Source organism: Epithele typhae, assembly GCF_022376455.1.
Source record: "Epithele typhae strain CBS 203.58 chromosome Unknown BXZ73scaffold_4, whole genome shotgun sequence".
NCBI classification, from domain to species: domain Eukaryota; kingdom Fungi; phylum Basidiomycota; class Agaricomycetes; order Polyporales; family Epitheliaceae; genus Epithele; species Epithele typhae.
Genome location: NW_025954195.1, coordinates 222379 through 234984, shown reverse-complemented (window position 1 = coordinate 234984; position 12606 = coordinate 222379). Strand labels below are relative to the sequence as shown.

Below are 12606 nucleotides of genomic sequence, written 5' to 3'. Positions count from 1 at the left end.
CTGCCCCAATCCGGTCTGCTCGTCTTCGCGCGGCGCGCGGCGCTGCACACTTGGACTCGTATCCGTCGCGCGCCGTCGCTCCGTGCTCGATCGAGCTGCCGCCTCGAGCTCGACAAGCTCATCTCCGGCGGCCACGCGCGCGGGCCGCCGGACGTCTGCGAGATCGCGCGCCGGACTCGACTTGGCTCGCGTTTGTTTCGCGTTGCTGGGACCGCCCCCCGCCTCGGACTGGGAGTCAGGACAGGCTGGTGGTCGCCGGTGGCAGCAGCGGCTCGCTCTCGCCCGCGGGTGGCAGGGCGTGCCCGGCCACGCGTCTTCCACCGAGAAGCCCCGCGGGCGCGCGCGAGGGGGGGCGAGGCACGTCCCGTGGCTCGCGCGGCTGGCACACGCCGGTTCGACGTCCAGAGGAGGGGGCGCCGTGGTGCCTCGGGCGACGGGCGCGCGGGTTCGGAGAAAAACACAGGCAGGGTCTGTGCCATTCCGCACGGCTGCGGCGAACGCGAGCGTGCCCGGCGGAAGCGGGGAGGCGGAAATCGGAGATAGCTCAGCTGGTTGGCTGGCTGTTTGGTTGGCTGGTTTGCTGGCTGCTGGTTGGCTGGAGCGATGCTCTCTTCTACAATAGACCCTGGAGCAGCTGGGGCGAGCGCCGCGCAAGGACGGGTTCGATGTACGTGATGCCATTAATCGTCGAGCTCGGGTATCGTATATCGCAGGCGCAGGCCAACGACGGCATGGCCGGACGCGCACAACATGTCCGCCGCGCGTCCGCGGCGGTCGTTGCTGGCTTCTCCCCGCGCAGCTGTACATCGCGCTGCTCGAAGGGGCCCTCGAAGGCCCACCTGGCGCGCGCGGGCGCCGAGGAAGAGGAGCCTTGGAGGAGCGCCGCCGGCACGCGTGAGCGATCGAAGGGCTAGCGCGTGGCGGGCGAAGGGTGGAGGGTGCTCCAGAAAGTGAGGTGGTGAGCGCCGTACGCGATCACGTTGGAGCCCTGGCCCGCGAGGACGGTGTGGACGACGTTGGTGGGCCGGCGGAACGCGCAGCGCTCGGTGACGGGCTGCGGGCGAAAGCGGGTCGGGTGAGCGGACGGAGGAGGAGGAGCTTCCGGGACGGGACGCGGCGGGGGGAGAAGGCGGGGGGAGAAGTGTCGGAAGCGGGCAGGGCCTGCGACGCGTCGAGCAGCGGCGCCGAGACGCGTCGACGGCGGTCTGGGGGCTGGCAGGTGGACAGCGAGCGGGGAAGAGAAGACGGGAAGCGTGCGGCGTGGACGACCTGGGCCACCCGCCACCCCGGCACTCGCTCCAGATCCCGCCGGCTTCGGTGCTCCTCACGAGCGACGAGCGCGGCGAGGCAACCGACCGCCATGGACTGCACGCGGTCGACGCGGTGACGACGACGACGTTCTGGAGCGCGAGGACCACACAAGACGGGTGCAACAGAAAGGCGACTCACCTTCCGGTAGTCCCAGACGAGTACCGCGCCATCCGAGTAGCCCCGCGCGAAAAGGGAGTCCACCGTTGACCCGCGCGTGAATCGAGTGTCGTGGTGCGGCAGCCCGGTCCTGGTTCCTTTGCTCGCTCGAGGGCTCCGCAACGCGGCGCGGCGACCAAACTCGAGCACGGGCGCGCCGCTGAGCCCGCGCTCGCGGATGTCGTACACCTGCACCTGCCGGTCCATGTGGTCGATCTGCACACGATGTAGGTTAGCCATGTCCTGCACCGGCTTTGGCGGGTGATTCTACCGCCGCGCCGCCGCGCGTCGATCGGGGGGCTGCACGCCCGAGCGGGGAGGAGGGGAGCAGAAGATCATGATGGAGGCTGAAGAAGGGCTGCACGGGAGCGACACGGGCAAGCGACCCACCTCGAGCAAAACGAGGTCCCGTTCTTGCGGGTGGACGTGCACCTGATGGACCTTGCCCGACACACGCTTTGCTTCTCCAGCACTGTAGGCATCGACCTTCGTCTGCGCGACGCGGTCGCCCGCCGCAGTGTAGACGACGTTGTTCCAAGCCGAGTAGGCTAACGCCTGCACCGGCTGGACGTGGTTCGTCGGAACGCGCGTGGAAGTGACCGAGAAGCCAATCGCGTTTCCGCTCCCGTCCGGGGCCCGTCTGGGATCGGTGGGCGCGAGCTTCCAGAGGTAGAGCCTCTTGTCGTACCCGCCGGACAGGAAACTGTGGTCCTCAACGGGTGCGAGGCAGGTAATCCCCCGGTTCAGACACGACGTCCCGGCGAACGGATTCTCAATCACCGTCGTGTGCGCCTTGTGCTGGAGATCGATGCGGAACGGGCGCTGCGACGAAAACTTCAGTGCCCATCGTCAATACAGTCCACAGTCCAAGGTCCGGTACCTGATCATCTCCCACGGGAATTAAAGACACCTGGCAGGGTCCGGGATTGTACCCGATGACGACCGTCTTGCCGCCCACGAGACACGCGTCTTCAACACGCCGCAGGTCCTCGTCGTCTGGATAAAGCGAACACGCTTGATTGCGAGTTCTGTACAGCCACACACGTTCAGTGCCCAACATATGAACGTCATAGTTGCACGCACCTTCTGCGCTGGTCCACAAAGTGCACCTCGCCCCGCATCGTCACCGCAATCAGCGGGATGTCCGGATCGCTGGGCGCCAGCAGCCTCCTCGCCCGCGCGTGGTCCGCTTTGGGTATGACGACCAAGTGCCCCTCGTTGGACGCGGCCTCTCCCAGCTCGTCGTCCGAACTCAAGTCAATGGTTCCGTTGGAGCCCGAAGCCGACGCCGATCGCCTGCGAGAACGGGGTCGCCGAGTGCTACCGGAGGCCGTCCTTGTGCCCGAAGCCGCGACCGTCGTGTCGCCCGCACCCACCCTGCGATCGCGGCGAGAGCTGGCAGGAGCAGGCATGGGCCGCCTCCGCGGCTGGCTCGTGCGGGTGGCGCCGCGATCGTTTTCGTCCTGGGAGTCGTCGCTGCTCAGGATGACGTTGCGTGTCCGCGCGCATTGCGGCTCTGTCGCCCTCCCAGCGCGGTTGTCGGACTCGGCCCGGTCATTTGAGGACGAAGACTGTGCTGGAGCCGCAAGCCGGCGGGTGCGTCCGCGAGGAAGGCCTGTTACCCGGCGTAGTACTGCGACTTCATGCTCATCGGGCGACTCGCTCGCACGGGTAGAGTCGGCCCGAGAGCCAGTAGTCGCCGAGGTCGTCGGAGGGAGTAACGACAGGCCTGGGAGCATCCCACTGGTGGATATTCTTCATGAGGGAGCGGGGGAACACGAGTGACTGAAGATTCCCTGCTTGAGGTATGGTTGACATCGGGGTCGGCGTCGCTCGAATCTTCCAAGAAACTTTTCCATGCACCGTAAGAGGCCTTCAGACGTTCTGCCTCGGAAACTGTTTTACGAGTACTAGGACCTGGTGAAGGACGGGAAGGGCGAGGCTCGACATCGGATTGAGGCAGTTCTCTGGAAAGCTCCCTGGGCGGCGAGCTGGGAGCTCGATCATAGAACACGTTGCTGGGCATCGGTGATTCCGAACGTCCAGAAGCGTATGTCACTACGGACTGCCGGCCTGGCGAGACTCTATAACGGTTAGCTGGTCAATTAAATTAGGACTGGGTACGAAGGCACTTACTCAGCCGCTTGTCGGCTGGCAACCGGCTCTTGTTTTTCATGAGCTACCACCGTTTGACGAGGGGACCCATTGGAACATTCATATTCATCAAAATCATCAATGATGATTGGATCCGCCGACGTTCCTCGATTTAGAGGGGCCGTGAGGGAGGCCTCTGGAGGCATTCCCCGGATCTTGATGCTTGAAAGCAATGTAACAGAAGCGAGTTGCTCTGCCTCTGACTGCAAATCTCGCATGCTGGTGTTGGAACTCCCAGCGAGGACGGACGGAGCTCTACGCATGACTCTGGCAAGATCCTGCATACGAATCCCTTCCCTGAAAAAGAGCATATGAGCGCTTACTTTCAAACCATGACCATGGCACTTACACGGAGAGAAGATTCGCGAGGCTCTCGCCACGAGCTGAATCATCAGACTTCCTGGGAGTTGCGGTCAGACGCGGGTGAATGGGATATGGGCGCATATAGCGTACCAAGCAAAGGCAATCCTCCCAGATCTTGCATCCCGCCTTAGCCGTCTTGGAAGCCACGAAATGCACCATAACTTGAGAACTTACAGGAGACGTGGTGCTCTGGTCAGCCTCTTTCCCTCTTGCGATAGGCGTAGCGTGGTATGGAGGATGATGTCGTTGAGGTGCGCGTTGTCCTTGGGTAATGGATGCAGGGCGACAACTTCCTCGCCGGAGGGCACTTCTACGCCATCGAGCCGAGCCACAGCAGGAGACGACGAGCGTTTCCTCTTTGCTTTGGGGATATCAAGACCGGCGACATGGACAATTTCATCAAGATGAGTATAAAAGGGGGAAGGTGAACGTTTGAGTGTGCGAGAAGAGGTGCTCATGCGAACGGCAGAAGGTCGAATACAACTGAGCGGCGGGCGGGGCAGAGCAAATATTCAAGACGCCCGTCCCCGCTTCTCGCGGTGGCTGGCGGTGTGGACCTCCGCGTTTTGGCTTCGACTCTCGTCGTCCATCCCGATGACTGCTTCTTATCCGACTCTCGTTGCGACTCACACATTATCTGGACGGCATGGCTCAAGAAGACATGCAACCCAATGAGTTGCGTCATGCTCGCAAAGGCCGCGCTGTAGTGCCCACCATTCGGGCGTCGAGGCCACCTATGCGGCAAGGAGATCGGGGGCGGGGCAGAGGACGCGGGAACTACGGTGCGCACAACTCAAATGGGCGAGGCGCACACTCCCGGTCGATATCCCGCATTTCTTCTCATGCACCACAACGCGACCTGCCGCCCCACTTGTCCTCAACGTCTTCGCCCGGCTTCAAGGTCGAGGACACAAGCGACGATAGAGCGCCGAAGAGGGTCAAGTCAGATCACAGTTCTACATCCGTCAAACTCGAAGACCAGCCTTCGTATCATACTCGCCGCCCCGAGCCTAGTCGGTCAGCGCCAATTAAGTGGGAGGAAGAAGACAAGGTAGTTCATTATGGTGCAAGTTCTGTGCATGTCTCACAGTTTTACAATCTAGTATTCCAGGCCCACTAGTCCCGGACTGGGACCGCTGAAATCGACGAACCCACCTCATGCGCGTCTCGCGCCGCCGGTATCAAGCCGCCTCGACTTGATTGCGCTTGGAACCCGCAGTTTGCAAACTTCACCATCCCCTGAGAGGCGGCATGCTTCAATACGCCTCGAGGATGGATTGAATGGCGGGAGCAGATCTTTCCTCCGACCGGTACGGGTGCATGGCGCGTCCGATGAAGATGGCGCACAACGTCGTCCCCACACCCCCGCAAGCTTTGACACAGATCATGGGACATCCTCGGGCGGTGATTCATGTCAGAACGATCAGAAAGAGCGGCCGCTCATTCAGCAGCTCGATTGTCCATCGCCTTGTCCGGAATCACCGCATTCGGACACGCAGGGGGTGGCCAGCGTATCCCCAGAACCCAGCCGTACTTTCGCCGACTCTCAGACGCACTCTACAATCGCGGCACCCCCAGCGGAGCATATACAAGGCCCGGCACTTCCACGCAAGGGTCCTAGCTTCCGATCAGGAACGCTGTACATACGACTTCCTTTCCACAGACCCTCGCCCGAGAACCCGCCCGAGGAGCACGTCCATGAACACAGAATCAATTCACCGTATGTAGCTGTCTTTCAATCGGCACAGCGACTCTCACGACTGACGGTTGCATGCGCTCTCGATCACAGGTCTCTGGGAACAGACATAGTCCAACCGATTCCCTGTCCCAGTGTGACTGCAGCTTCGACGGACGACCCGGTCGCCTGTTGCGACCAGCCCGGTCGACCATGTACACCTCCGCACTACATCGAGGCCGTTCAAATGCGCAGGGATCCACACGACAAGCCTCGGCGGATCTTTGTTCTGCCCGCACTTGGCGTTCTCAGCGTTTCGATGCGTGGTTGCTTTGACCTCGTTGAACGTGAGCCTCTGAGGTGCTCTGCGCTTACCAAGCCAGCCACCGAACAGGCCTCCGATCACACGGTGGATGGTGCTTGTTTGCTGTCTGACCCTGACTCTCCCACAGTCGTGGTGGGTCGCACGGGAGACGTTGGGCAAGTGTCGCTGGTGCGGCTGCAGGGCAAGAAGGTTCGTGCCCTCACATCGCTTCTTGACTCCCCCGCTAAGGCTCCGCGACAGCTTGTGGAAATAGGCTGTTATAAAAATACGCCTCAGGGGGATAGAAAAAGCGGCATTAGCGTCATCTGCGCGGCATGGCAGCCACGCAGCTTCTTCACGGGCGGCTACGACCACTCAATCAGCCTGTGGTCGTCTGCGGACGGCGAAGCACCCGCCCCAACCCTTCTCGCCATCAAGCATTCGAGCGCCGTCCATGCGTTGCTGCCGACCCAAGACGGCGGCCACAAGCTGCTATCAGGCAGCGCCGACTGCAGCGTATCAGTGTTCGACATACCGTCGGGCCGGGTCACGAACGCGCTCAAGCTCTCAAACACAATCTACCAGCTGCACGCCACCGAATCCCCGTTCTGCACGCTCCTGGAGGTGCGTGGCGCGTCCTTCCATTCATCCGTCGCCCTACCTGCTGACCACTCCCATTGCAGATCGGACATCGTGAGTTCCAGTTCGAAGTGCGCGACCACCGGCTGGCGCCCGTCCAGCCTGTCCTGCGCTTTGGCTATCCGAGCGTGAAGGTGCACGGACGGTTCACGCGAGGTGAGCGGACCGCCTCCCGTCCGTCGCCTCCGAGTCTGACGCTCCCCCCCCCACCAGGCGCCGTGCAGGGCCATCGGTTCGCGTGCGGCGGCAGCGAGAAGGACGGAACGGTCCGCGTCTGGGATCTGCGCAACACGTCCGAGATACAGCGCGCGGTATGTCCGTCCGCGCCCGCGTCCGAAGTAGGGGCTGACGTCCCCCGTGATCCGCGCAGATCCCTTGCTTCCCCGGCCGGAAGGCGACCCAGGCCGAGTTCGACCGCGAACGGCTCCTCGTTTGCTCCGACGACAACCAGCTCGCTTTCTGGCAGACTGTTTGAGGAGGAGGGCGCTAAATTATTGTGATAATATATGAAGGTACTCTACATCCCGGGCCGACTGTGATTCGAATTTTCAAGCTGGGTGCTGCCCAGCGTCGGCGCTCGTCACAAGCTCCAAAACTCTGTGCATCGGACGGTATTGCAGCAAGACATAAGTGTAGTAGCATCGAACACCAGTATCAGCAGTGATCGACATGCTACCAGAGGGCATATCCCCGGGGCCGCCCTGAGAGAAAATCAAATCGAATCAAGAAAATGGTGCGTGCAGACGGATGAAGGCATATTGACGGAGGTTCTTGATCTCGTGGGTCTGGTTGGAGAGGGTCTCGGGGCGAGCGATGGCACGGTCATAGACACCACTGCGCTTGCGAAGGACGCCCTGGCAGTCTGCGAGGGAGCGACGGGCCTCGGTGTGGAAGGGCATGCGCAAGCTCTCGTAGCCCTTCAGTGGCTGTGACCTGTAGAGCTGCTTGCTCTCCTCCTCGCGCACCCATCTCAGCTCTTGGCACCTGCGCATTGAAGGTGCACTGATTCAAGCGCTCTGCCGCTCCTTGAACTTGCGCCGTCTCGCCGCCAAGTTGGTCTCACCGCGACAATTTGGACCTCTCTGTATTGACACTTACACTCGGAATAATATACGGGAAATTTTGTTGCAGGTACTAGCCTCTAATATTGCCCCCAAACAAAGTCTAGTAAGCTTACGCGATTTCCATGGTTTCTGCACGATCGGTGATCATCTACTGCTCGATATGCATTCAAAAACACCATGTAGAAGGCAGGGCTGACATATCTTCACGCGATTCCGCGCGCGGCGTTCTGCGCTTTCAAGCCTCTACGGATGTGGATGTGGAGTTTGGACGTTCTCGCGCACATTTCTATACAACTGTGTTTTACGCCCCTTGTGCCTTCATTTCACCGTGCCCAGGAAAGCTCATCGCATCTCTTTGACCGGACTCTGCACGAGCGCCTGTTAACATTTGAATCGGCTGGCGTCGGGCCGCGGAGGACGCGGAGCTCAGCGCTCAGCGCTCCTTTCAACGCACACGTCTTCTCGCCGCTAGGTTTCCCATCTCCCCTACCTCCTCGGGCGCCCCCATTCCAACGCACGAAACCCTCGAAGCGATGAACTCTCGCGACCGCCGCAAAGAAGACATCGAGAAGGCGTATCAAGTGCAAGCCGCGGCGGGCCTCCGCGGGTTCGCGCAGTTCGGCGCGGTCGGGCTCGGGCTCGCCGCCATCGGACACCACTCGTGGCCGGCGTTCAGGTGCGTGCTCCTCCTCTCTTCCTGCGAGGTGTCTTGTGCGGCACCGAGGAGGCCCCGGGCAGGGACGCGCGCGGAACGCTTACCGTCTCTCGTCCATGTACCCCGCGTGGGCCGTCGCCCTGCGTACCAGGAGGCAGACGCTCCCGTTCAAAGCGTGGCTGGTCACGATCGGTGCGTCCGCCATCTGCTCCCGCCGCCATCCCCGTCCTCATCTCGATGCACCCGCTCACCGTCTCGTCTTGCCACGCCGCGCGTCGCCTCCGTATCGTCCCTCGTCCTTTGCCGCGGGCCCTTCAGTATCCGTCTTCGGCCTCTGCATCCACGCCGAGAACGCGCTCCAGGCGCACGAGCTCGAACAGCGCCTCCGCGAGAACTCGGTCCGTCGCGAGGCCCGGCTCGACCTCGCCCGGCGCGGGCTCGTCGCGACCGAGTCCGAGATCGCGAAGTGGCGGGCAGAGCGCGAGCGCGCCGCTGCCGCATCAACATCCATTGCCCCGGCAAGTCCTTCGAGTCCACGCTGAGGCAGACGAGGGGGGTGGGGGCTTGGAGATAGAAGGGCTACTGACTTGCATACGCAATGCAATACATATATACACCTGTGTAGCATATCGCGCTAGAACCGACCCAGCCGCTCGCCCTACATGTGTCTTGCTGCGCCAGACGCTTTGCGTGACTGTCATTCCTGACCGCAACGCTGTTATATGTGCACCACTGCGTGGTCATTTACCTTGACACGGATAGTGTCAGCCGACTAGGACAGAGAGCCCGTGGCAATGTCAACAGCAATCGACTCCGATGCTTATTACGTCCAACAGACATTTAGATCTATGGCTATTTTTTCGGTTCGTGAATGGGCAGACGTCAGAGGGTGAGGGTGATACGATCGACTGTGTTGTATGGTGCGTGTTGTATGCGATGCGTGACGGCAAGTCCAAAGAAGCGAGGGGATTTCGACGAGAGAGAGAAAGCCTACAGGCTGTATAGATGACGAACAACGATAGCGGTGGGTCCGTAGAGACGAGCAAACATACGAGACGCGAGAGAGAGAGAGAGAGAGAGAGAGAGAGAGAGAGAGAGAGAGCGATACAAATGATCCAGAAACAGGGACATCATCTTCGTTACCGATATATCACTGGCTGTACTGATACTCGTGCTGAACACCTGGAGTTGGTAGATACTGTGGTGGCCTGGGCGGCGGACCAGGGTAGTATGCCTGCCCGTTGTGAGTGGGAGAGTACGAGCCCTGTGGCTCATACTGCATGTGCGAAGGCATGCTCGGCGGCGGTGGAGGCGGCGGGAGCTGCTGGAAACCTGAGGCCTGGAGGGCGTACCCACTGCCTACGGGCGGAGGTGGAAGACTTGGCCGGCGCTTCGGGGGCTGTGGGGCGGGCTGGCCAAATGACGAAGAAGGGGGTAAAGGAGGCGGAGGACCCGGGACGGGCAGCGAGCCGTTAGAGAAAGACGATTGCATGGGCGGCGGTACAGCTTGTCCAGGCAGCGGCGGGGGTGGCGGGATCTGCTGGTACGGCATCGCGGTTGGGAAGGACGACTGCGGCACGTTGCCGTTGTAGTACCCAGAGTAGTTGGCGGGATGGGTAGCGACGACTGCCTGCGTGACTGCTGGGAGTACTGGGGCGACTGGCCGGGCTGAGGTAGTGGACGTGAGCCTGGTGTGGTAACAACCTGCGAGCTAGGCGGACTGTCCGTCAGGGGAGGAGGTGGAGGAATATTGTCATGGGAAGGTGAGGGAGACACATGTCCGTATGAAGGCTGCTCGGGAGGTGCAGAGAGAGATTGGTGTAAAGGTGGGGCGGGTAGCGGTGGGTACGAATGCGAAGGTGCCGATGCGGGCTGAAGTGGAGGTTGCTGATAGGATAAGTTAGGTGGGTATGTGGTCGGAGGGGTACCCGGAGGGTAAGAAGATGCTGGCGGTGGTTGGTGGTATGAGCCGTTCGGGGAGTACGAGCCAGGTGCAGGCGGTTGACCAGGGTAGGGGCTCGCGGGAGGAGCATTCGCAGATGGAGGTTGGCTGTAGTACATAGACGAGGGCTGTCCTGCCGGGGGAGGGTATGTAGACGAATGCATCGGCGGATGTGACGCAGCGAAGCCAGAGGGAGCAGTCTGGGCGGATGGCATGGTGGAAAAGCTAGATGACGGTATCCGACTTGCAGCAACTGCTCCACTGTACCCTCCAGGGGCTGGCGTCACAGACGGGGGAGGGAGGAAACCCGAGGGTGCCGGCGGTTGAGAGTTCAAAGGAATGAACCCTGAAGGTTGAGGAACCAATGGCATGAACCCAGACGAAGTAGGGGGCAGGCTGTACCGAGGTCGACCCCCGTGCGCAGAGAAGCTAGATGGGGCGGGAGGCGCTCTTTGCTCGTACGCAGGTTGGTATGGGTCGGGCAAATGGACATTATCGTTGGCGTAAGGCTGTTGCTGGTCAGCCCCATAGTCGTACTGCTGCTGGTCGTACTGCTGTTGATCGTACTGCTGTTGGTCGTACTGTTGTTGGTCGTACTGATCATACTGATAACCTCCCTCAGAGTAGACGGATCCGCGCTGAGCATGGGTATGGTATGGTTGCTGAGACGGGACCGCACTCATCGCCGAAGCAGGCCGGGGCAAGTAGCTCCCCATTTGCGCCTGCAGGCCTCCTCAATACCACGGATGGGAAAAGGGCTAGTAATGTGACGCACCGGCATGCTTTGCCTCCGATGTCCACCCGGCTGCACCTGCAGCTCCGCAAACTCGTTCGTGATCCCATCGATAGATGAATTGTGCGATCTGACACTTTCGTACGGCGCATGGTAGACGTTGAGTTGGGAGGATGCTGACCGTAGCGACGGAGGTAAGGTGTCACGGCTCCCCGTCGTACTCGTACTTGCTGAACTCGTCATGCGCGAAAGGTCCGTATAAGAAGAGCCGGCCGACCCGGATTCTCCTAGAGGCACAAACGTCCCGCTTCCTCCGTACTGGGCGTTGTTCGGAGGCTTAGCGGTCGCTTTTTTGACCGGAGGAGGCTCCTGTGGAGTGCAACGCGAAAGTGAGATGCGCACTGACGCACCAAAGCAAAGTACGCACATCAAACCACAGCGTAAGCTCGAGGTACACCTCCCCGCAGTACTTGTCTTTGTTCATCACAGTGAACCATTCTGGAGAATCCGATCAGTCTGCGCAAACACGCGTCCAAAACACATACACGTACCATCGGTCTCGCCCTTGGTGAGCACCTCCGTCAAATCCACCTTCGCTTCTCCGATCAGGTCCGGGTCACGGGGATCTTCAGCGAAGCAGGCGATGTTCATGAAGTTGCCACCTTGGACCTTGGGGGGCTTGCCGTTCGCCTTGGGCGGAGGCGGCGGCGGGGTCTCTGACCCTGGGACGTGCGGCAGGTCCGAGTCGACATCTTCAAAGAGCTCGAAGCGGATTTCCTCGTCCCATTCAGGGTGCTGGCCGCCGCGCTTGATTGCCTTGGTGCGCCTCCGCTCGCCGTTGAAGAGGACCTGGCAGTACGGGTCTTGCTTTCCGATGTGACGCTTGTTTGGGAGGTTCCTCTACACACACACAAGCAAGCGTGGTCTCAGCGCGGGCAAGAAACAATGGCAGGAATGAGGCACACGGACCGCTTTGAGGACGACGACGATGAGCGTGCCGATGTGGCGGCCGGTCGACATGGGAGGGGGGGGAGGAGAGCGGGCGTCTGACTGTTGCGGCGAGGTGTGGGCGGAGGGCGGGCGCGAGACGGGCCAGGCAGTCGGACGTACGGAGATGGGAGGAGGAGGGATTTATTGAACGAGAGCTGGAGGCCAAAAAGCGTCACAGCCTTGTGCGGGGACAGGCAGGGGCAGCTGGCGACGGCGAGCGCGTCGGCGTCGCCCTCGGCTCGAGCCGCGGCCAAGCCACCCGTCCGCTTTCGGGAGCCTCCCTCTCCCAGCCCCTACCAACGTGCATCTCGGACGTCCAGCTCTGGACGATCGCCGCTGTGACCATACGCCGCGCCTTCCCGAATATCTGCTTCTCCCCCTTGTCGTTCTCACCTGCGACCTCTCCTACCCGGCCCGCCGCTCGTCATGACGCCTCTCAAACGCAAACTACAGACCAGAGACCAGGACCGCAGTGCGCCACGATCAAGTCGGGACGTCATTATGTACCACCCCGACTCAACACGCGACGGCCTGCAAAAGCCTGCAAAGCCCTGCGCGGCATCAACGATGATGCTCGTCAATCGTCGCACATGGTATTTGATGTCGGTACGGCGCCCGGC

The 12606-nt window shown here is 61.3% G+C and overlaps 4 protein-coding genes across 4 annotated transcripts; 2 read left to right on the top strand and 2 right to left on the bottom strand.

Moving 5' to 3' along the window:
• Nucleotides 1–910: 910 nt before the first annotated feature.
• On the bottom strand, nt 911–3493 carry BXZ73DRAFT_74110 (uncharacterized protein; the record flags this gene model as incomplete). Its single annotated transcript, XM_048021983.1, has 6 exons — nt 911–1054; nt 1450–1683; nt 1858–2289; nt 2378–2495; nt 2551–3196; nt 3247–3493. 6 exons carry the CDS (start codon nt 3491–3493, stop codon nt 911–913), a joined length of 1821 nt encoding a protein of 606 aa, XP_047881886.1.
• A 2485-nt stretch (nt 3494–5978) lies between these two features.
• Nucleotides 5979–7077, top strand: BXZ73DRAFT_97123 (WD40-repeat-containing domain protein; the record flags this gene model as incomplete). Its single annotated transcript, XM_048027261.1, has 6 exons — nt 5979–6006; nt 6112–6173; nt 6225–6587; nt 6647–6758; nt 6816–6913; nt 6973–7077. The coding sequence occupies 6 exons, from the start codon at nt 5979–5981 to the stop codon at nt 7075–7077; spliced, it is 768 nt and encodes a 255-aa protein (XP_047881885.1).
• A 1122-nt stretch (nt 7078–8199) lies between these two features.
• BXZ73DRAFT_87491 (uncharacterized protein) lies at nt 8200–8863 on the top strand (the record flags this gene model as incomplete). The annotated part of the gene is made up of 3 exons (XM_048024587.1): nt 8200–8342; nt 8473–8513; nt 8640–8863. 3 exons carry the CDS (start codon nt 8200–8202, stop codon nt 8861–8863), a joined length of 408 nt encoding a protein of 135 aa, XP_047881884.1.
• Nucleotides 8864–9471: 608 nt separating this feature from the next.
• BXZ73DRAFT_87490 (uncharacterized protein) lies at nt 9472–12016 on the bottom strand (the record flags this gene model as incomplete). Its single annotated transcript, XM_048024586.1, has 7 exons — nt 9472–9951; nt 10026–10868; nt 10938–10985; nt 11039–11365; nt 11424–11494; nt 11548–11896; nt 11966–12016. 7 exons carry the CDS (start codon nt 12014–12016, stop codon nt 9472–9474), a joined length of 2169 nt encoding a protein of 722 aa, XP_047881883.1.
• Between the last annotated feature and the right edge of the window lie 590 nt (nt 12017–12606).